This window comes from Schistocerca americana, chromosome 2 (genome assembly GCF_021461395.2).
Source record: "Schistocerca americana isolate TAMUIC-IGC-003095 chromosome 2, iqSchAmer2.1, whole genome shotgun sequence".
Lineage (NCBI taxonomy): Eukaryota > Metazoa > Arthropoda > Insecta > Orthoptera > Acrididae > Schistocerca > Schistocerca americana.
This window is the reverse complement of record NC_060120.1, coordinates 702395616-702421180: the sequence shown is the minus strand read 5'-3', so window position 1 is coordinate 702421180 and position 25565 is coordinate 702395616. Positions and strand designations below refer to the sequence as shown.

General features: G+C 43.6%; 1 protein-coding gene across 1 annotated transcript in view; it reads left to right on the top strand.

Annotated features, from left to right (window-relative positions):
- LOC124595598 (cholinesterase 1-like) overlaps nucleotides 1–25565 on the top strand; it is a 130039-nt gene that overhangs the window by 17789 nt on the left and 86685 nt on the right. Inside the window, exons 2-3 of the mRNA XM_047134399.1 lie at nucleotides 6813–6953; nucleotides 23062–23202. Of these exons, the coding sequence (XP_046990355.1) occupies nucleotides 6813–6953; nucleotides 23062–23202 (282 nt within the window). The remainder of the gene's footprint in view (nucleotides 1–6812; nucleotides 6954–23061; nucleotides 23203–25565) is intronic.

Here is a 25565-nt window from a genome sequence, read left to right as displayed (position 1 = left end):
GCTTTCAAATAGAACATTTTATGGAACACCTAGACAATCTATATAGAGTGATTTTTTTTTCCACCAGGTAAACACTCTACGGACTGATCGATAAGAGGACACGGAAAAAAAGATCTAATGAACCTGTGTCAGGACACGCATGCTAGAGACCATTTATTCTGTATACATTGTTACAGAGACTGCGGTCTGATACGCGCTGTACCACGCAGCCACAGTTAGAGTATGTGTTGAAAACGGTTTCCACGTTTCTCAAGATACGCGCCGTAGCGTATTCTGTCTCACATTTTCACATCAGCCAGGCTGCATCACAACAGTGGCAAAGGCAGTGTGAATACGCTGCTTCAGTGTCTCATATGGAATGAGCTCTGCATACACTGTACTTTTGAGAAGACCCAATAACTAGAAATCGCACTGGTTGAGATCCAGTGAACGAGCAGACCATGCAATTGGACTCCCTCGTCTGATCCATCTACCAGGGTAGACATGACTGAGATGCATCCGGACGTTAATGGCGAAGTGGGCTGGAGCACCATCATGTAGCAGTCACATGATCCAATCACTTCTTCCAGCAGGGGAGGCAAAGTCACCCGCATGAAACCGCGATAATTTCGGCCTGTTAGGCGACGTGGATGGGAGGTTGGTCCCAAAATACCGTCGCCAACTATCCCGGCCCACACATTCCGGTTGCACAGATGCTAATGATTCGCTGTCACCATAGCATGGGGGTTCTGTATTCTGTCCCACAGAAGACTCTTGTGAAAGTTTAAGATACCACTCTGCGTAAAGGTAGGCTCATCTGCGAATGGGATGGATGACACAAATCCCGGAATCGTGGTTGGCTGGTGAAGAAACCAGTCACAAAACTGCTCCCGGTGTGGGAAGTCTGTCGCCATCTGCAACGTTGTACGTGATAAGGCTAGTAACAATTGTCATGGAGACTGTTCCACGCGGTCGTTTGGCTTACCCTGTACTGGCGGGCCAACTTCCTGGTATTGACACAGCGGTCGCCTTCCACAGTGTTAATCACATTTCCCTCCAGGTCAGGTGTCCGAACATTTCGGGTACGTTCTTCACGATTTTCTGCTTCCTGAAACGACCTTATCTCAAACGGCGAAATACTGTTGCAAACATTGAATGCTGTGGTTGTTCTCGGCGGGGACAGGCTTCCTGATACAACCTTGCTGTTCGCCGCCCATTGTCATTTGCCTTTCCGTAAGTAAACACCATGTCAGCAAGCTCTCGATTCGAATACGGAACCAGGGTGTACAAAGCTGTATCACATCCACTACAAGGTGAGCCGGCAAGAGAAGAGAATCGGACACAACATTACCAATTACTATGACAGGAGAGCACGCTAGGACATGACGTATGAGGAAACCAAGCATACTGTAACTGTGGATGCATGGTACAGCGCTTATTAGACCGCAGTTTCTGTAACAAAGTTTGATTGAATAAATGGTCTCTAGCATGGAAACCACGCATTTCCGGACATACGTTCATTAGACCGTTTTGTTCCGTATCCTCTCATTGATCAATCCCTAGAATTTGTACACGGTGGAGTAAATCACCCCGTAGAATACAAAAATTCATTAGGGAGAGCCCTCCCATGAGCCATGGTGTTTCCCGTTGGAGGGTTGGCTCAGTGGTCTCAGCGATACACGTAGGCCTAGCATACGTGCAACCACAACGGAGGATTATAAGTTAAGAGACTAGATAAACATGTGGTTCCAGAAGAGCGCAGCAGACTTTCATTAATTGCAGGGCCAACAATCTGGATGATTAACTGATCTGGCCATGTAACATCAACCGAAATGGCCTTGCTGTGCTGGAATTGCGAACAGTTGAAAGCAAGCGGAAGCAATTGCTGTAATTTTTTTCCTAGGGCTTGCAGCTCTACTGTGTGGTTAAATGATGATAGTATCCTCTTGGATAAAGTACGCCGGAGGTTAAATAGTCCCCCGTTTGGATTTTCGGGGGTGAAAGAGAGGGGTATCTGCTCAGTAGGATGCCTTTATCAGGAGGAACAAAGCTGACGTTCTATGGATCGGAGCGTAGAATGTTAGATGACTTAATCGGGCTGGTATGCTAGAAAATTTATAAACCGAAATGGAGAGACTGAAGTTCGGTGGTCAGGAGAATACATAGTTACAAATTCGAAGTCAAATAGGGTGATGCAGGGGTAGGTTTCATAATGAATAAGACAACAGGAATGTGGGTAAGCTGCCATGAACAGCATAGTGAATTCATTATTGTAGCCAAGATAGACATTAAGCCCACAGCCTGATAGTAGTAAAAGTTATATGCCAACAAGCTCTGCAGATGATAAAGAGACTAATCAAATGTGTGATGACATAAAAGAAATTATTCAGATACATAAGGGAGACGAGAATGTAATTGTGATGGCGGGCTGGAATTCGATAGTAGGAAAAGAAAGAGAAGGAAAAGCAGTGGGTGAATACAGACTGAAAGAGAAAGCTGCATGGTAGATTTTCCACAGAGCATAATTTAATCATCGCTAACATCTGGTATAAGGATTGACAAAGAAGGCTGTATACATGAAAGAGACCTGGAGACAATGGAAGGTTTGACGTTGATTGTATTATGGTAACACACCGATTTCGTAATCAGATTTTAAATTGTAAAATATTTCCAGAGGCAGATGTGGACTCTGACCTCGATTTATTATTTTCTATCTATATATTAAAACCAAAGAAACGGAAAAAAATGTAGGAATTAATTAGATGAGACCTGGATGAGTTGAGGGAATCTGACGTTTTTGAGAGTTTCAGAAGGAGCACTTTGAAACTATTCACTAGAAAAGGGGAAATAAATACAGTAGTAGGCGAATAAGTAGCTTTGAGAGATGAAATAGCTAAGGCAGCAGAGGATCAAAGGGTGAAAGGTCAAGGCTAAGTAGAAATCTTTCGAGGTATTTAATTTAATTGGTGAATGGAGGAAATTTAAAAATTCAGCAAATGAACGAGGGGAAAAGGAATACAAACGTCTAAAATATGAAACCGACTGGAAGATAAATGTTGGGACTTAGAAGCATATATCACTAGGTCAAAGATAGATACCGCCTACGGGAAAATTGAAGAGTCCTTGGGAGAAGAAAGAAGCAGCTGTATGAATATAAAGAACTCAGAGGAAAAACGAGTTCCTCTTCTATAATCGGTACGCAATGCCCAAAAATGTGGTCATATGCTTTCATTTATAGCAATAAGTGGACCACAATTTAACCGCGAAAATCACTCCCATACCTTAACATCACGTCCCCCGTGCTTCACCGTTGGTACTACACAATATGGCAGATAAGGTGCTCAACACATTCGTCAGACCGTTGGATTTTCACAGGGTGTAGGGTGATTCATCAGTCCAAATCACTCGTTTCTACTCAGTCAGTGTCCAGTAGTTTCGCCCTTGTCACCTTCTTAGTGCACACTACGGAAATGTGTGATTCATGTGCAGCTGCTCGACCATTCTACCCCATTCTTTTCAACCACCTACACACAGTCACTGTGCTGTGTGGACTGCTGGTAGCTCTTTGCAATTCAAGATTCATTTCTTCCACTGATTTCATGCGATTTTGTACAACCGCCGTCAGCCATGCTCGACAGTCTCTGTACGTCAGTACGTGATGTGTACCTGGTCTTGTTTCATCAGTGGTTGTTCATTCTCCTTTGCTCTTCACAATTACATCACCAACAGCTGACTTAGGCAGCTTTACAAGTGTTGAAAGGATCCTGATGGATGTGTTACTCAGGTGACATCCAGTGACTAGTCAACGTTCGAAATCGCATATCTCTCCTGATCGACCAACCCTGCTGTTCCTGCTTCTCTGTTTCACATAGTATTCCACCCCGCCTTTTGTATTCGGTACGATATTGCAGTGCCTGTGTTTTTCACAAGTACGGCGCAATGTTCCTTCCGGCATGCATGCATATCCGAAGAAGACTGCATCGTACTTCTGATCAACACAGGCACCGCTATATACTATACAGCGAACAAACGACTTGCTATTAAAATGTCTTTTCTGTACGGGAATATACATAACGGATGTTCGGGTACAAATAGTAGACGCTTGGGTGACGACATGTGGAAGTTTGGGTCCGTCCGCGCCTCGCCGCGGGGAGCCTAATGGTGAGGCGACCGCTCGCGGTGAGCGGGAAATCCGTGTCTGACTGAGTCCTGGTCTGGCACAGGTTTCCATTGTCGCCATTCATTACCCAGCCGATGGTAGTCCAACTCCGAATATATTTCATGTTCGTCTTTTTCTATTGAAGGGGCCGCCTCTCTTCACACCTAGTGTCAGTTTCGCATTACATTCGGGTGTCCAGATGGTTTTGTTCGGATAGTCTACCTCATATCTCATTGGCCGTACGATCTAGCAGCGAAATAACTTGTTGCCCTGAACTGCACTAAGCGCCACTCATTACAGTAGAGTGAACCACCTGCTAGTATGATTGCTGAGATATAATAAAATAAAGTACGTCGTTTTTCGTGTCAAACTGTACAACGTAGATCCTTACTTTGTAGCGCCTCTGTGTGCTATGAGTGAGTGTTGAAACACGTTACGTTCGTGTGAGATAACATAACGCGTGGGCTGAAAATTAGTGCCAGGTATGAAACTAGCCTGAATGCTAGCGTTACCCTCTGGGAAGAATTTTGAAATGTTTGACCGTGTGTTTGCCAAATGAGTAGACGGTATCGAACATTAATTTCGTAACTATGGCAATAAATAGAAAACTGAAAGGCTTTATTTTGGTGATAATGAACTAGTAAATGCATACAAATGAAATAACAAACGGTCGCCAGCCTAATTAGGCATCATAATTTGAAACATTATGTTTCAAGAAACATGAATATGAGTTACTAAAAGGACATTCATTAATACTCCTTTTAAATAGTGCAATGAATACACACGACTACCGGACGAACCGAGTAGTGGGTAGCAGTAGTTACTATTTACACAAACCAGCAATCACAGGAAATTTAAAAGTTATTTCACTCATATTAATATTAGTTACTGTTGCAATCAATAGCTAACTCAGGACTAATATTTTACTAAAGACCTCACAAGACTAAAATTGGGCATGGCAAGAGTTCTAGTTTAACTAGAATACAGACACCACAAATGATATTAAATAGCATTACACAGATACTTCTTGTATTCATACTTTTATGGAAATGCTTCAGATTTCATTAGCGAAAGCAGTATTTAGTTTATCATTTTTATAATAGAAAAGAATATAGTGGGGACCCATAAACTCAAAATGTATTTACAGGCAAATTCTGTGACTATTTCAGAAACAAATTGCAATTTGCCACTATTGATTTCTAATCCCACTTGAAATAATTTAGATGTTCATACTTTAAAGCAAGTAACTCAAATATTAAGTTCAATCAACCTCAGTAATTAGTTCATGGAATAATCAAAGCAAAATTACTTTTCATCTAGGTTCAATTTGTGTGCCTCATCCATTACTTGTGAAGCAGATACTTTTGCGGTAACACTACATACTCTGGCACTGAACTTTAGTACATTTAGTACAGAGGCAAACCATTCATTAATTAGAAACAGTATAATCGGTTTCTGCACATGTAGGATGGAACCCTGCATTGGTTTCACGATCAGGACAATTTTAAGGTTCAAACACGTCCTTGTATCACTGCAATTATTATTGAAAAAAACACTCACACAAACATACTGGTCCATAATATGACACATATCTTGAGTTCCTGAAGTTGGCGGAGCAATAGTGCAATAGTGGTGGCAAGCTCGTGGCAGCTATCTAGTCTCATACTCTTGATGTTGAATGCTTTTTATTAATCCTTCTTGGCGACGTATTATCCTCGTTTTAGAGCCATTCCATAATAACAAGAGCACCACACGACAGCCGAATTCACATCCGAGGCAATTTCAATATAAATTGGCTTCCAAATGCCTCGCTTGGCACCCTCGATATTAACCATACAACGGCTAGCCACTGATTGCGTAGCGTGCTCACCCAGTAGTCACCCAGACCGACCGACCGCCAAAACCACCTTTTAGCGCGCGCAAGGCGACTTCCGTAGCGGAGTGGGTTCCCTACACCTTTTATACTATACAATACAAATTCCCTAAGCATGAAGCAGCAATCAAAGTACAGTTCCTATTTTATGAGCAGACATATATTATAAAATTCTATCATTTTTAAATATCATTTAGTTGTTGCAATACATATATTACAAACTTAAACTTTCTCTCTGACAATTCAATGACCTTCATTAGTAAAGAACAAGTACTTCATAGTTACATACAGTTGCATAGTATAATCAACTTACTGTCGATATTGTTGTTACAAAGAATATTGTTTGTACAAATGCAAATGATGACTACTCTCTGAACATTAGTGATCAATCTGTCAAAAGAATAGACTGCAACCATAACTGTATTCACTCCAAAACTCTCGTCACATAGATAAAGTAAGTCCCATACATTTAATTTAACGTGGTACCTTCACTTCGTTCTATATCATTTATAGTATTTCACAGTTCAAAATTATTTTCCATTCCAGGGCATATGGCACAGTGAATAATCAAGGAATAACTGATAGTTCTTGCAGTCGATACCAGACAGTCATCTGATAACGAACATAATGTTTGAAACCAGCAATGGCCACAGAGAATGAATTGTTTTGCTATTTTGAGATGTATAACCAATGAACCTTTCAAATGTCGTCTGCTGTATATAGGCCGAAGTTTCATATTGTATGGTTATATGTAAGTCCAGGTTTAATGTGTCTGACGAGATGCACATTTTCCTTGCACAGCATGTGAGCAGACACCTGGCGGTGCACGTGGAGCAGGGCTGGGTTCGAGGCCGCTACCAGCACACGGTGTACGGCTACCCCTACGTCAGTTTCAGCGGCATCCCCTATGCTGAGCCGCCGGTCGGCTCGCTCAGATACAAGGTACGTACTCATTTCACTATGTACAACGCCCACTCGCCGTCGTCTCACTATTATTATTCAGTCACATCTAACAGATTAGTTTATATCCTAGTGAGGGTGAACCTCTCATAAACGACGTGAACACGGCGTCTTAGTGAATGAAATGTAAGAAACTGGAGAAGTTTCACAAAATTAATTAGAAGAAGGAAATAAAGGATCGTATGGCTTTATTGATTAGAAACCCGTTAGGATATTTCACCCTCCGAATAGGAAACAGGCTTCTTCCTCCGGACGTAAAGACACACTTGGATAGCTGTATGGTAAGAGTATGTGTTAGGTGTTGGTGGCTGTAACAGAAATGAGTAAATTGTAACGACATGGATGTGTTGCACAAGGGGCATTCAGAAGTAATGCAACACATTATTTTTCTCGGCCACTTGAAAAGACGCGTAATTTGTTGCGAGTCACCACGCAACATGCCAGCTTCTGCACCGGAAGTTTCATGAACTGCCGAAAGATGACGATGCTATACGTATCCTGCAAAATGGCGTCTGTAGCGGAGGTGCGTTCCAAACAGAGAGCTGCGATTGAGTTCCTTTTGCCGGAAAACCAGAGCATCTCAGATATTCATAGTCGCTTGCAGTATGCCTGAAGAGACATAGTGTTGAACAAAAGCACGGTGAGTCGTTGGGCGAGGCGTCTGTCATCGTCGTAACTAGTGTGCGCAAACGTGTCCGATCTCTCGAGTGCCTGACAGCCGCACACAGCTGCGACTCCGGCATTGTTGGAACATGCGGAGACTCTTACCCGGATTGATCGACGGATCACAATCAAACACCTCGCTGCCTTGTTCTAACGAATACATTAGTAGTACATACCACATTGATTTCTGCGGCTATTTCACGCAGCGCTGCATGTGTTTTAGCACTGACAAGTCCACGCAAACGCTGCTGCTCTCGGTCGTTACGTGGCGGTCCACGGCCCCTGCGTTGTCCGTGGTGAGAGGTAATGCCTGAAATTTGGTATTCTTGGCACACCTTTGACACTGCGGATCTTTGATGGTTTCCGAGATCGTACATCCCATATGTCTAGCTACAACTACTATTTCGCCTTCAGAGTCTGTTAATTCACGTCGTGTGACCATAATCACATCGGGAACCTTTCCACATGAATCACCTGAGTACAAATGACAGCTCTGCCATACACTGTCCTTTTATATCTCGTGTACGCGATACTACCGCTATCGGTATATGTGCATATCGCTATCCAGTGGCAATTGTCACCTCAGTGTAAACAGCTTAAGAGAATACCAGTTCGGTATTTGGCATGCAGGAGCATTCCAGGAACTACTTAACACTACATTAACGAGAAGACTGATTTAGGAAAAATGACGGAATGCGGGAAATTAGCACAGGTCACACCAATATTCAAGAAAGGAAATAGGAGAAATCCATTGAATTACAGACCCATATCACTGACCTGAATTTGCAGTAGGATTTTGGAGCATAACTGTACTCGAACATTATGAGACACCTTCCAAGACAATGGCTTATTGACACATAACCAACGCGGATTCAGAAAATATCGTTCTTGTGCAATACAGCTAGTCCTTTATTCCCATGAAGTAATGAGTGCTGTCGACAAGGGATCTCGGATCGATTCCATGTTCCTAGATATCCAGAAGGCTTTTGATACCGTTCCTCAAAAGCGACTATTAATCAAATTGCGTGCATATGGAGTATCGTCTCAGTTATGTGACTGGATTCGTGATTTCCTCTCAGAGATGTCACAGTTCGTAGTGACAGACGGTAAATCATCGAGTAGAACAGAAGTGATATCTGGCGTTCCTGTTCCTTTCGGACATATCCGAAAGAACAGATGCCATCTTCATATCATTTAAGGCTAACCAGCTGAGGACCTTTTCCCTGGCGGATGCACACGATTTGCTTGAACTCTTACGGGACTCGGTGAATTGTCTGCCGCGAGCAATGGGTATAATGGCAGGGGCACTGTTAATGTAGTGTGTGGACTATAATTTGAGAATGTGGGTCTTACGGGGAGCGTGCCAGCGATAAATCCCTGCAGTCGTACTATCCTCTGTGCCCTCGGTGGCTCAGATGGATAAAGCGTCTGTCATGTAAGCAGACGATCCCGGGCTCGAGTCCCGGTCGGGGCACACATTTGCAACTGTCCCCGTTGATGTATAGCAATTCCCATCAGGAGCTAATGGTATTGATTTAATTGTAATTAAACAAGGAGAAGTGCGAGGTCATCCACATGGTACTAAAAGAAATCCGATAAATTTTGGGTATACGATAAATCGCACAAATCTAAGGGCTGTCAATTCGACTAAATACCTAGGAATTACAATTACGAGCAACTTAAATTGGAAAGACCACATATATAATGTTGTGGGGTAGGCGAAACATAAACTGTGCTTTAATAGCAGAACACTTAGAAGATGCGACAAACCCACTAAAGAGCCGGCCTACATTACACTTGTCCGTCCTCTGCTGGAATACTGCTGAGCGGTGTGGGATCCTCACCAGGTAGGATTGACGGCGGACATCGAAAAAGTGCAAAGAAGGGTAGCTCGTTTTGCATTATGGCGCAATAGGAGTGAGAGTGTCACTGATATGATACGCGAGTTAGGGTGGCAGCCATTGAAACAAAGGCGATTTTCTTTGCGGCGAGATCTGTTTACGAAATTTCAGTCACCAATTTTCTCTTCCGAATTCGTAAATATTTTGTTGACACCCACCTTTTTTTTTTTTTTTTTTTTTTTTTGGTCATCAGTCTACTGACTGGTTTGATGCGGCCCGCCACGAATTCCTTTCCTGTGTGCTAACCTCTTCATCTCAGAGTAGCACTTGCAGCCTACGTCCTCAATTATTTGCTTGACGTATTCCAATCTCTGTCTTCCTCTACAGTTTTTGCCCTCTACAGCTTCCTCTAGTACCATGGAAGTCATTCCCTCATGTCTTAGCAGATGTCCTATCATCCTGTCCCTTCTCCTTATCAGTGTTTTCCACATATTCCTTTCCTCTCCGATTCTGCGTAGAACCTCCTCATTCCTTACCTTATCAGTCCACCTAATTTTCAACATTCGTCTATAGCACCACATCTCAAATGCTTCGATTCTCTTCTGTTCCGGTTTTCCCACAGTCCATGTTTCACTACCATACAATGCTGTACTCCAGACGTACATCCTCAGAAATTTCTTCCTCAAATTAAGGCCGGTATTTGATATTAGTAGACTTCTCTTGGACAGAAATGCCTTTTTTGCCATAGCGAGTCTGCTTTTGATGTCCTCCTTGCTCCGTCCGTCATTGGTTAATTTACTGCCTAGGTAGCAGAATTCCTTAACTTCATTGACTTCGTGACCATCAATCCTGATGTTAAGTTTCTCGCTGTTCTCATTTCTACGTACGCAGGAAGAAATGATCATCATAATAAAATAAGAGAAATCAGAGCTCGAACGGAAAGATTTAGGTGTTCTTTATCCCCATGCGCCTTTCGAGAGTGGAATGGTAGAGACGTAGTACGAAAATGGTTCGATGAACCGTCTGCCAGGAACTTAAGTTTGAATTGCCGAGTAACCATGTAGATGTAGGTGCACATAAATTTTTTTTTTTTTAATTCTTAGACTGGATGGTATCAACGACAGAGATAGAAACGTAATGTGCTCACTTTATGTGCAGAAGACTGGAGTACCAACATAAGCACCATCAGTTTGACCACAGTGGGGCAAGTGGCCATGATCGACCGTTGTGTCATTCATCAACCAATGGCATTAGGCAGATACGGTTTAGAGTGGTAGGAATCAGCACACAGTACTCCAGCCAGGATGCTGCAGCGTTAGCTGACCTGGTGGCGCTGCTAGTCAGTCAGGTATCCCTTCAGTTCCCATCACGAGGCTGAGAGCGCCTCATTCCTTCGTCTGACCAAAATCCTTGCCAGTACCGGGAATGGAACCAAGACCCTCTGCACGGCAGTCAGAAGAAGGCTGCAGTAGTCAGCACTAAATAAATTCCACAGGGTATTGCTGTCTGGGAAATACGACATTGTGTCTTCAGCCATCTGTCGGAAAGGGTGTTCATCCTCTGTGAACATTGCCCCAGTCTTTGTGTGTATACGACTGCTGTGTTGTATGTGTAGGTTATTGAGAGAAGGTGAGTGTAAGTTAACAGATTCCTGTGTAGTGTGGTATGATGATGATGATGATGATGATGATGATGATGGAGGAGCAGGGAGAGGATCAGAGACAGTGTGGCACAAAGCCTACTCTTCTCGAACAGTACCAAGGAGCAGCCAAGCTTAACGTCCCTACCCAGCGGACAGATCATCAGCACTGTCACATGCCCTCAGTTCGTGAAACACTGTGGAGAAGTTTGGAATTTAATCTACGGCATTGGCACAAAAACTGGTGATCAGGACTTTACACCATCGCCTAATCTCCTGTTTCCAGAGAAAGACTATTAGTGAACATTTAATCCACCATCTCGATTCAAACCGGCTTATTTCCGACTCGAGAGCCACTGCACAGGTGTGTCTCAGATACCTCGGCTACGGAGAAGGGTCAGCACTGACGAAATGGTAAAAGAGGCCAAAATCAGGAATGGGTACTCGTTCTGTTGCAACCACTGATATTTAATTTCTATGTTGAAGATTCGATGATGGGAGTGAAGGACTATCATAATGAGGAACTTGTTTGCCACTACGAGACAACTGTGGTTCGCTGATTATACAGAAATAGGTGCCGAATACGAATGGAAACTGAATTGAATCCATAATGAAATAGCCGACTGCTATAATATGACCATAAACAAAAAGAAGACCTAGGTATTTATATACACAACTTGTGTATATGCCAGATGGCTAAATAGCATTTGGACAAGAGACTCTTTACAAGTAAATTAATTTTATTGGCTGGGAAGTCTAATCAATAAGGATGGAAGATGCAACGTAGATACGCTAGCAAGAATTGTGCAAGGTGAAACGGCTCCCTATAAAAAGAAACAGTAACTGACATGAAAAATGGGGAGGAGGGAAATGCTACGATTAGAAGAATATGAGATTGTTGGAGGCAAGACAGATTGATCCAGTGGGCTACAACCTAGTGATTGGTGGATATTTCTAATAAGAAACATAATTCGCCTAAAAGATAGAATAGTTGGACACTTATTACGACGTAAGTCATCATCGAAACCCGTAGTTGGAGGAATGATGGAAGGAAAGAATCCCAGAGGCAGACCTCGATGTGTGTGTGTGAAGCACATTTTCGATGGTGTTGGATGGAACATTTATGGTGAAATTAACAGTATCGGTGGCAACCGACAGAAATCAAGGATTGCTTCAAGCCAACTTTACCAGTGATGAGCAAAAAAATTTCACGGTGACTGCCAGACAGTCCATGGCCGCCGCATATTACACGACCGTCATGGGCTGGGTCTTAATCTTTTGAGCACTGCTACTGAGTGCTGAGTAAGTGTCATTAGTCTCCTATTCACTCCCAGGACAGGAGCAGTTTACCGAAACTGTCTGTGTGTAAAGTAAATTCTGTTTAGCAAGTGTGAGATAGTGTACTAATTGAAACTTCCTGGCAGATTAAAACTGTGTGCCCGACCGAGACTCGAACTCGGGACCTTTGCCTTTCGCGGGCAAGTGCAAGTGGTAGAGCACTTGCCCGCGAAAGGCAAAGGTCCCGAGTTCGAGTCTCGGTCGGGCACACAGTTTTAATCTGCCAGGAAGTTTCATATCAGCGCACACTCCGCTGCAGAGTGAAAATCTCATTCTGGAAACATCCTCCAGGCTGTGGCTAAGCCATGTCTCCGCAGTATCCTTTCTTTCAGGAGTGCTAGTTCTGCAGGTTCGCAGAAGAGCTTCTGTAAAGTTTGGAAGGTAGGAGACGAGGTACTGGCAGAAGTAAAGCTGTGAGTACCGGGCGTGAGTCGTGCTTCGGTAGCTCAGTTGGTAGAGCACTTGCCCGCGAAAGGCAAAGGTCCCGAGTTCGAGTCTCGGTCGGGCACACAGTTTTAATCTGCCAGGAAGTTTCATATCAGCGCACACTCCGCTGCAGAGTGAAAATCTCATTCCAGTGTACTAATTGTTTGCCTAGCGTGAATATGACTTGGGACATGGGAATCGGCCCGGTATTCACCTACTCGAATGTCAGAGAAACCACATCCAGACTGGCCGGCACACCGACACCGCGTCATCTATCTGCTGTTTGAATTCGATCTTGGGCCAGCATACCGCCCCGTCTCGGAAGGGGACGCGCTAAGACACGCGTCTGTCCGGACGGGTTTGTCACCACAGTGTAAAGAAGTGACTGCATTTGATACTTTTAAGGCTGATCCGCCCGTCGGTTGGAGATTCTGTGATAGAGAGGCTCTGCTGGTGCCTTTGAGAGAAATGTAGTTGACGGCGGAATCGATCTTCAGCCTTCCTGATGTCCCTTCATTCTACACTAATCCACGACACCGCATACCACTGAATGAGCACCTCATTTTTACTTTTATTTTAATTCAATCGCCAAACATCGGCAAATGTCAGATTTTTGAACGGGACAAAAAGTACTGTGTAACAATGATTGAATGAAATATCTCACAATTCACAGCATATTATACGCTACGTTATTTTCCCCAAAAATATATTGAGTGTCATAAGCGAAGAAATATCGTACGAGGCCATAGTCCTTTCACTCGATAGTAAGGTCGACAGGAAATGTATTTGATTGAATGAGAGGGCTACGTGCTACTGAATTCAAGTTAACGATGACCAAATCAACGTCAAAAGTACAGAATGATAATTCAGTAAGAGACGGATATTAACATCCTAATTTGGACGGAAATAGCAGAAGAAGAGGAATAATCCACTATCTAAAAGCCGGTAGCGCAAAACGGTCGACCGAAGGGAATTAGGAGAAGTACTGGTACTTTATTTCGCGAAATACGCTGTAAGATAAAAAAAAAGAAAGATGCACCACGAGTGAGTTATCTGAATGGGACGGAAATCGGTAGATGTGATCTGCATGTACAGGAGACCAAGTGGATGATTTATTGAATAGACAGGGCTCCGAAAATTGAGCAAGTCAGTAACGAGTTGTCCACCTCTGACCATTATGCAAGCATTTATTCGGCTTGGCATTGATTGACAGAGTTGTTGGATGTCCCCCTGAGGGATATTGTGGTAAATTCTGTCCAGATGGGGCGCTATGTCGTCAGAATCCCGAGCTGCTGAGAGGGCCCTGTCCGTAATTCTCCAAACGTTCTCAATTGCAGAGATATCCGGTGACCTTGCTGGCCAAAGTAGAGTTTGGTAAGCGTGAAGACAAGCAATAAAAACCCTCGCCGTGTGCGGGCGAGCATTACCTTGGTGAAATGTGAACCCAGGAAAGCTTACCGTGAAGTGCCACAGAACAGGTCGTAGAATATCGTCGACGTACCGCCTTCCCATAAGGGTGCGCGGATGACAACAGACCACTTCTAGTTGTTGGGCCGTACGGTGGGCGACAGTCAGGTTGGTATCCCACCACTGTCTCTGGCATATCCAGAAACGCCTTCGCTGGTTTTCGGGGCTCAGTTCGAAGCGCGTCTCCTCACCGAAGACAATTCTGCACCACACAGTTAGATTCCAGGTCGAAGTCGTGTCTGAACACGCCCCGAACAACGGTCCTAAAGCAGCAGTGTGACAGAATTTGGCACGGTATCCCTCAGGAAGACATTCAATTACACTGTCAGTCAATGTCAAGACGAATAATTGGTTGCCTAAAGGCCAGAGGTGGATCAATAAGTCTTTGACTTACTCAGTCTGTCAAGCACTTTCTATTGCTTCCATCATCATGAAGTTGTAATAATTTGTTTGTCGGTACATTTAGACCGCATCAACCGGTTCCCATCCCATTCGGATAATTCCTTTCTTCAGCGTTAGAGAGTAACTGCACTAGAATCATGCATCGACGTGGGACTGAGAAACATATATGTATAAATGTACATACCTGCATAGCTCTTTCGATAAGAAGTATTTGTACGAAAGATAAAGCTCTGGTGCCCGTTTGAAATAGAGCTTCAGTATCTGAATATTTGGTAGCTAATTGATATTTTTATTTACTCATCTGGCTAATTTTCCATCCTTCCTTACTTTGACTGTATTGTAAAATGTTAATCTCCTCGCACTATGAAGAAAGTGTTTCGCCCTAGTACTAGCCTATTAGCGTGTTACCACATAGTCAACGAAGAAAGGAAACAAGATTAAGGTTTATTGTCCCGTCGAGGCGATCTCATTACAGACAGAGCACAAGCTCGGATTGTTTCGGTATGGAGAAAGAAATCAGGGCGGTCCTCTTCAAAAGACCTAATCTCTTATTTAACTTAAGCGATTTAGATTAAACCAAAGTCTGGACTGCGAGACGATATTTAGAATCACTGTTCTTCTGAATACGTCAGCTGTGTCGTACCACTGTGCAACATAACTCGAAGCTGTATAATCATACGTACTAAATGAAATCCGTCCGAACAGGCTTTGGAAGGCCCAGCGGTACCTACCGGCCGCCGTGTCATCCTCAGTCCACAGGCGTCACTGGATGCGGATTGGAGGGGCATGTGGACAGCACACCGGTCTGCCGGCCGCATGTCAATTTACGAGACCGGAGTCGCTACTCCTCAATCAAGTAGCTCCTCAGTTTGCCTCACAAGAGCTGAGTGCACCCCGCAAGCCAACAGCGCTTGGCAAACCGGATGGTCACCCATCCAACCGCCAGCCCTGCCCGACAGCGCTTAACTTCCGTGATCTGACGGTAATCGGTGTTACCACTGCGGCAAAGCCGTTGACTATAATCGTGCATACATGTACAAAAAATTAATGGCAATAAATCCTAGTACATAACTGTGATAAAAATTATCCTTTCGCTCACAATAATTTAAAAATGTAACCATGAAAAGCAAAGGGGTAGTGATAAACAAAGCCGAAGAATTGGTTGCCTCTACGCTATTCCATAATATGAAAACTTCTCCATTTCTCAATAAATACCGTCTCCTACATCTAATACAACGTTATTAACATAATCAAGTCTTCATACCCTTGTACAGTTTCAGTACCTCACAGTTCTCTCCATAATCTGACTGACTACTCCTTGATGCCCTAGGATGTGTCCCACCGACCTGTTCCTTCATTTAGTCAAATTGTTTGCCGCGTGTGTTAGCCGGCGGTCTAGGGCGTCTTGTCACGGTTCGCTGCTCCACCCTTCGGAGGTTCCAGTCCTCTCTCGTGCATGAGTGTGTGTGTTGTCCTTAGAGTAAGTTAGTTGAAGTTAGATTAAGTAGTGTGTAAGCTTAGGGACGATGATTTCAGCAGTTTGGTCCTACAAGACCTTACCGCAAATTTTCAAATTGTTTAATAATGCTCTTTTCTCCCAAGTCAGTTCAGTACCTCTTCATTTGTTGTTCGATCTACCAATCTAACCTTCAATATTCTTCTCTAGTCTCACATTTCACATGCTTCACTTCTCTGCTATACTTTCTCCAGTCAACGTTTCACTTCCTTTAAGGCTACACTCCAGACAAGAACTTCAGTTAATAATTCCTAAAATTTACCTTTGCATTCTGTATGAACAATTTTCTCATGCCATTGTTAGTCAGCAACATATGTCATCTATACTTCGGTTATCGTCAGTAATATTGCCTCCCAAATAGCAAAATCCTTCTACACGTTTTAGTATTTCATTTCCAAAACAAATTCTCTCATCATCAAGTGCCTTGATTTTACTACACTTCATTACCCGCGTTTTACTATTGTTGATATTCATTCCTTTTTGGAGTCATCATTCTTCTGACTGGTTCGTTCCGGCCCGCCACGAATTCCTCTTTTGAAACAACCTCTTCATCTCAGAGAATGACTTGTACCTAACGTCCTCCATTATTACTTGGAAGTGCTCCAGTCTCTTTCTTCCCCAACATTTTGCATCCCTTGCAGCTCCCTCTAGTACCATAGAAGTTACTTACTGGTGTCTTACACATATCCCATCAGTAAATCTTCTTACACATGTCCCATCAGTAAGTTTCTTCTTCTTCTCATAGTTTTCCGTGTGTCCCCTTCCTCGCCGGTTCTGCGGAGAACCTCCTCCTTCCTTGTCTTAGCAGCCCACCTAACTTTCAACATCCTTCTATAGCGCCAGATTTAAACGGTTAGATTCACTTCTATTCCGGTCTTCCCACAGTCCATACTTCATAACCATGCAATGCTGTGCTCCAGATGTACATTTTCAGAAACATCTTCCTCAAATCAAGGCCTATGTTTTATTCTAATAGAATTCTTCATGCCGCGCTGGGTAGCCGCGCGGTCTGGGGGCGCCTTGTCACGGTCCGTGCGGCTCCCCCCGTAGGAGGTTCGAGTCCTCCCTTGGGAATGGGTGTGTGTGTTGTCCATAGTGTAAGTTAGATTAAGTAATGTGTAGGCTTAGGGACCGATGACCTAAGTAGTTTGGTCCCATAAGACGTTACTATAGATTTCCAAGAATTTCTGGCCAGGTATTCCATCTTTCCACATGCTAGTCAGCTGTTAATGTCCTTCTTGCCTCGTCAATCTTGTGTTAGTTAGCTTCCAAGGTTGCAGAATTCCTTGAGCTTGCTAACATTGTGGTCCCTAAATTTGAAGGACGTCTATCACTAATTTTGTTTCTGTTACTTCTCATTACTTTTGGTTTACTGGTTCAAATGGTTCAAATGGTTCTGAGCACTATGGGACATAACATCTGTGGTCATCAGTCCCCTAGAACTTAGAACTACTTAAACCCAACTAACCTAAGGACATCATACACATCCATGCCCGAGGCAGGATTCGAACCTGCGACCGTGGTAGTCGCGCGGTTCCGGACTGAGCGCCTGAACCGCTAGACCACCGCGGCCGGCTTGGGTTACTGTCAGCCCATATTTTGTACTCGTTATACTGTTTATTGCATTCAACACATCCTCTAATTGCTCCTCACTTTCACTGAGGATAGCAATGCCGTCAGCGAATCTTATCATTGACACCTTTTCACCCTGAGTTTTATTCGCGCTCTTCATCCTTTCTTTTATATCCGTCATTGCTACTTCGATGTAAAAATTGAACAGTAACGGTGAAATAGTACTTCCCTCCTTTATTCTCTTTTTAGTCCGCGTTCTTAGTTTTTGGGTTTCTTTACTTATTATTTCTCTTGATCCTTGTACTTATTGTCTATTACCATCTTTCCCTACAGCTTACTCCCGCTGACCCAGCATTTAGAACATCTTCACCATTTTACAATGTCGAACGCTTGTTCTAGCTCGACAAATATTGTGAACGTGACATGATTTTTCTTATGTCGAGCCTCCATCATCAAGCCCAACATAACAGTGCCTTCCCGGTGGCCAAATGGATTGTCATTTAACAGATCCTCAATTTTCTTTTCCATTTTTCTATATATTTTTCTTGTCAGTAACCTGAATGTATAAGCCGTTCATTTGACCCTGCAATGGTTCACGCTCTTACCTATCCTTGATGACCTTGGTATTGTGTGGATTATATTCATCCGAATGTTCGTTGGTACGTCTTCAGGCACATAGATTCTACTCAGCAACGTGAACAGTTGCTTCATTGGTACTTCCTCAATGATATCAGAAATTCTAAGGACATATCGAACCTTCCTGCCATATTTAATCGGAAGTCTTCCATAGCTCTGGCTTTAATAGTGGACGCACAATTTCGTTCTCATCGAATGCCATTCCGTTATCAGTCACGTTATCAGAGAAGTCCTCCCACTCTTGCAATGTCCCCTTTTCACCTATCCGCTATCTCCTCTGCTCCTAAAAGTGAAATTTCCGTTGCGCTTTGAATAGTGAAGCCCCTGCTTTTAGTTTCACCTTATAAGAAGTTTCCTAAATATTATCCATACCATTCCTCTGCTCTTCCAAGCCGTATCAACATGTAGTAAGCTATAATTTTACACATCGGTGTGCGAAACTTAAGGACGACAGTAACCTCCGCAGCATGTGTCATAGCCAAGTAGAATAGCTCAATGAAACTCGGACCCTACAAATAAATAATTTCTAGAATATGGAACACAAGGATTCTGAAAGAAATACGCAATGAGACGACAAGTAATGGCATTTTAATTCAAAGACAGTGATTACACTGAATTCACCGTGATTTATGATGATTCCCTGGACATTACGAAGTGCGCACACGACCTTACTGAAGCTTTACCCAGAGCGAAGCTGATTTCTTGGCAACACTATTAAGACCCAACGTGAATCGTAACACGTTACCATTAAACGAAACGGTGTAGTGCTCTAGTTGGCAGGCTTATTTCCCAGATTTGGTGTAACACCGCTGTTTTTCATAGTTTCGCTTAATGATGTGATTGGACACCTTAATGAGATTTTTCCCGCTGTTATGGTGGAGCTCTCATCCTCGTACTTAAATTATAACGAGCATGTATCATTGCCATGGAGACCGTTTAAATCTGATGGTAGCAATTTTCTTTATGTGAAATATTCGAAGAGGCTTCACCAGAAGCTACCAAAATACCGACTCTTCAGCAACTTGTTATTTCCATTTCTTTTATGTTTTGTGTGTCTTCTTCTTCCTCCTCCTCATATTCTTCTTTTTCTTCTCTTTTTCCGGCGTTGCAGCTCGTGATTCCTCCTGTTCCATTCATGTATGGAATGCAGACAATTAAACGCCTCTGTGCGCTCTGCAATTAATCTAGTCTTGTCCTAGAGATCCCTGTGGAAGAGACACATTCTCTTCTCTTTGTATAATATTATCCTCAAGTTTGTTGTCCTTAATAGGCCCCTGCATATTACCTCCTCCTTTCAGCTTTCCCTTCTTAGCCAAGTACCGGCTTGTTATCTGAGCTCTAATATTCATACAATTGCTCGACTTTTCTCCAAAAGTCTAACTTTCCTATTGGTGGCATTTATCTTTCCTGTAGATATGTAGTTGTGCATGCTTCTGCAGCCTTGCGTGTATCCTACAGCGGTTTCTGATACAATTCTCCTATTTTCTGTCAGCCTCCCTGTCTGTATTTCTGTAATTCCTTTCATATGCTTGCTTTTCTGTATTTTTATATGTTTTCTTTTCATCATTTAATCCACTATCAAGGGACTTCCAGTAGGTTTTGTCTTTCTACATGATCCTCTGCTGCGTTTCCTATTTTATCTCGAACCTCCACCAATGCGGTTCATAGCTGCTGAATGATCGCTGGTGCACGTGGACGTTCAAAAATGACTCTGAGCGCTATGGGACTTAACATCTATGGTCATCAGTCCCCTAGAACTTAGAACTACTTAAACCTAACTAACCTAAGGACAGCACACAACACCCAGTCATCACGAGGCAGAGAAAATCCCTGACCCCGCCGGGAATCGAACCCGGGAACCCGGGCGTGGGAAGCGAGAACGCTACCGCACGACCACGAGCTGCGGACACGTGGACGTACTGCCAAACGTCTCCCCAGCATAATCTACACGTTTTCGATGGGATTTAAGTCGAGGCAACGGGGAGGCGAACCCATTCACCAAAGACGTTCTCGTTCTAAGAATTCTCCACCTGCTCTGTTCGATGCGGCCTCACATTGCCATTCTTAGAAATAAAGTAAACGCCGAATGCACACCTAAGAAGACACACTTGGGGAAGACGTACAGTATCACAATTACGTTGACTGGCGAGTTTGCTGTGTTCAAAGATTTGGAGGTCAATACGCCCATGCAACATCATACTTACCCATGCCATTGCACCTGGACCACCAAAACGTACGGAAATATTCCAAAATGTTCCTTGGTGCATTACGTGTTAACACCTCTCGCCACATGAGGGTATATTCAGAGTCACTGCTCAGACTGAATCAGCACTCGTCCGAGAAAGCGTACGACCCCATTTTTCCTTGCTGCAGTCCCTATCACCTTGGCACCATCTCAAAAGCTACCGCCGATGTGCGGGTATCAATGGAAGACGCCGTGTTGGTCGACGGGAAAAGGAGCCCACCCCCAAGCAATCGCCTTGCCACTTTGGACCATGATATTGCTTTCCTTTTAGTCCTCTTTAATGTGGTTGTAATTGCACGCTCTGTCTGACGTGGATCACTTCTTGCCCGATGCACAACGTAGCGGTCATGTAGCAACAGTAGTTGGCTGTGCTCGACCACTCCCTCTTTTTCGAGCAGCAGTGCCTGTGGATCGGATCGATCGCCATGCCCGTCAAACAACGCTGTGGGCGAAACCAAACTCCTGGGCTACACTCGTCACATTTCGTCCTTCCAGGTTCACAATGATTCTTTCCCATGTGAAGCCGTCCATGTCTCCTATCCATGTTGTAATGAAGAAAACCACAACAGTGCATGATAACTGTTAGCAAATTGACACACACTGTCATTTGCGTTCCTACAACTGCCTCGTGTTGCGAGGCCAGCTCCATATGGCGTTACAGTGACCTCTATTTCGCTCTTAAGTTTTGCAAAGCAGTGTATTGCAGTATTCAGCCTGGAGACGTGACTGCTCCTCAGTACGTCACCGTTAATTTTCATCTACATCTGCATCTACATCTACATCCATACTCTCCAAGCCACCCGAAGGTGTGCGGCGGAGGGGACTTTGAGTACCTCTATCGGTTCTCCCTTCTATTCCAGTCCCATATTGTTCGTGGAAAGAAAGGTTGTCAGTATGTCTCTGTGTGGGCTCTAATCTATCTGATTCTATCCTCATGGTCTCTTCACGCGATATACGTAGGAGGGAGCAATATACTACTTGACTCCTCGGTGAAGGTATGTTCTCGAAACTTCAACAAAAGCCCGTACCAAGCTACTGCGCGTCTCTCCTGCAGAGTCTTCCACTGGAAGTATATCTATCATCTCCGTAATGCTTTCGCGATTACTGAATGATCATGTAACGAAGCGCGCTGCTCTCCGTTGAATCTTCTCTATCTCTTCTATCAACCCTATCTGGTACGGATCCTACACTGGTGAGCAATATTCAAGCAATAGACGAACAAGTGTACTGTAACATAATTCCTTTGTTTTCGGATTGCATTTCCTTAGGATTCTTCAATGAATCTTAGTCTGGCATTTGCTTTACCGACGATCAACTTTATATGATGATTCCATTTTAAATCACTCCTAATGCCTACTCCCAGATAATTTATGGAATTAACTGCTTCCAGTTGCAGACCTGCTATACTATAGCTAAATGATAAGGCATCTTTCTTTCTATGTATTCGCAGCACACTACACTTGTCTACATTGAGATTCAATTGCCATTCCCTGCATCATGCGTCAATTCGCTGCAGATCCTCCTGCATTTCAGTACAATTTTCCATTGTTGCAACCTCTCGGTATACCACAGCATCATCCGCAAATAGTCTCAGTGAACTTCCGATGTTATCCACAAGGTCATTTATGTATATTGTGAATAGCAACGGTCCTACGACACTCCCCTGCGGCACACCTGAAATCACTCTTATTTCGGAAGACTTCTCTCCATTGAGAATGACGTGCTGAGTTCTGTTATCTAGGAACTCCTCAATCCAATCACACAATTGGTCTGATAGTCCATATGCGCTTACTTTGTTCATTAAACGACTGTGGGGAACTGTATCGAACGCCTTGTGGTAGTCAAGAAACACGGCATCTACCGGGGAACCCGTGTCTATGGCCCTCTGAGTCTCGTGGACGAATAGCGCGAGCTGGGTTTCACACGATCGTCTTTTACGAAACCCATGCTGATTCCTACAGAGTAGATTTCTAGTCTCCAGAAAAGTCATTATACTCGAACATAATACGTGTTCCAAAATTCTACAACTGATCGACGTTAGAGACATAGGTCTATAGTTCTGCACATCTGTTCGACGTCCTTTCTTGAAAACGGGGATGACCTGTGCCCTTTTCCAATCCTTTGGAACGCTACGCTCTTCTAGAGACCTACGGTACACCGCTGCAAGAAGGTACTCCAATAATGTAAATTTCTGTAACACAGAAAGATGTTTACCAATATGTATGAGTAATCAAACCGTAAGACATTAAATTGTGTAAAATTCTTCAGCCCATCTTCCATATAATATCCTTGTACTGGATTACTCATTATCAAGATAACAATTGCCTATTTCGTTTTGGTTCCAGGCTCCAGTACCAAAAGCCAGTTGGACTGGCGAGCTCGACGCGACCGTTGAAGGATCTCCTTGCCCCCAGGTCAACGACTCCGGTGCATACCTTGGCAAGGAAGATTGCCTTTATCTCAACGTGTATGTTCCACACGCGCTGGTAAGTGCAGATTTTCACTCTCACAAGAACGTCTTTACAAACATGAGAGCTTTCGTATGGAACAAATAATTGTCATTGATTTATGTTGAAACTTCGCCTACATGGAAACTAGCGCAGTTAATCTCGTGCAAAACATAAGCATCGAACAGTATAAAAGTATATCCTATGAATAATATTCAGCAGATCCGATATGTGAATTAAGTTGCCGCCTTCAGCACTGTTTCAAGGTGTTTTTTCTGTTGGTCTTTTACTTGTTAGTTGTATCCCACCAGATGTTTTTCAGCCCCTTCCCACGATGTTATCGCTCGAATAACATACGTCTACAAATTTTGGAATACATTACATTCAGACATTTCAATTGTTCGATAGTCGTCATCTGTTTTTCTATTGGAGCAGATGTTGAAGCTCTCCTACAGAATTTAGCATCAGAGATGAGATTATTAATGGTTTGGAGTGGTGATTACACTCTTGATCTATTAAAACACTGCCGGAAAAGATATTCGCACCATCGAGAAGGAGTTGTGCGCCATAAACTAAAGTCGGTAGGCGTGCTTCTACATCTTAAAGGGTATGTCTATTTAAATTTCGCGCTAGTCGCAACGAATGGCGCTAGCACAGCCACTACGACGATGCAAATCAGGTTCGCTTAAATTACATGCTGTAACGGTCGTCAGCGTTAGTTACCTTTGAGAATCGACGCAGTAAGCTGATATTAATCAAGAATGCCCTTAAGACGACAAAGACGCCATTGTCAACACATCATTCAATTTGAACGAGGTCGTGTATCAGGGTTATGAGAAGCTAGATGTTTCTTCTGCGATATTACAGAAAGACTTAGCTGGACTTTAGTGACTGTACATGATTGCTAGCAGAGGTGGTCACGAGAATGCAAGGTCGCAAAATGACCGGTCCCAGGACGGCCACGTGGCACTATCGAGAGGAAAGACTATCTTGTTCGACATATAGCTCTGGCGCATCATACTTCATCTCCAGCAGCAATATGAGCAGCCTTTGGCATCACAGCGACACAATGAATTGTTATCAAACGTCTGTTCAAATTTTGCAAATGGCTCTAAGCACTATGGGACTTAACAGTGGAGGTCATCAGTCCACTTAAACCTAACGAACCTAGGGACATCACACACATCCATGCCCGAGGCAGGATTCGAACCTGCGACAGTAGCAGCCGCGTGGTTACGGACTGAAGCGCCTAGAACCGCTCGGCCACAGCGGCCTGCAAAAGGTCTATTATTATAGGTCATTTGTCTTGAGCTGACTGCAATGTAATGCAATGCAAAGACTGCTGCAGAAGATGGCCACACAAACAAACGTGTTATCAAACGGTTACTTCAAGAACAGCTCCAAGACAGACGCCATGTAGCGTGCGTTCCACTGACCCAAACCACCGCCATTTGTGACTTCAGTGGTGTTAAGCGAGAGCTCGTTGGAGGACGGGATGGAGGTTTGCTGTGTTTTCTGATGAAAGTAGGTTCCGCCTCGGCGCCAGTGATGGCTGTGTGTTGGTTAGGAGGCCACTTGAAGGACTGTAACTAACCTGAATGAATGAGATTTTCACTCTGCAGCGAAGTGTGTGCTTCATAAAGTTGCTTTATTTTTCTCAAAAGGTCTCTAACTTTTTTATAGGCAGTATCTATCTTTCTTTAGTTATACGTTCTCACACAGTCGTACCGAGCGAGGTGGCGCAGTGGTTAGCACACTGGACTCGCATTCGGGAGGACGACGGTTCAATCCCGTCTCCGGCCATCCTGATTTAGGTTTCCCGTGATTTCCCTAAATCGCTTTAGGCAAGTTCCGGGATGGTTCCTTTGAAAGGACACGGCCGATTTCCTTCCCCATCCTTCCCTCCCCCGAGCTTGCGCTCCGTCTCCAATGACCTCGTTGTCGACGGGACGTTAAACACTACTCTCCTCCTCCTCCCCACACAGTCGTACATTTGTACTCAGCCATTCCCGCTTAGCCAAGTTTCACTCCCTGTTAGTCTTATTTAAGACGTGTATAATCTCTTTCGCCTGGTCCATTTTCTGCATTTTCAATTTTCTCTTTTCGTCAGTTAAATTCTGTATCTCCTTTTCTATCTAAGGATCTCTGCTAAGCCATGCTTTTTAGCGTATTTTATTCTCTGCTGCGTTCACCGTTTCATCTCTTAAAGCTACCCATTCGTTCGATACTGTATTTTATTCCCTTTTTTTCAGTCAAATGATGTTAAAAGCTTCCTCTGAAACTCTCAATGATCTCTTATCTAGGTCACATCTCCTTTATTTATAAATTATTTGGAATTTCTTCTTTTATACTTGGACTTACTAATCCATAAGTTATTATCTTAATAATATCCGCTCCTGCAA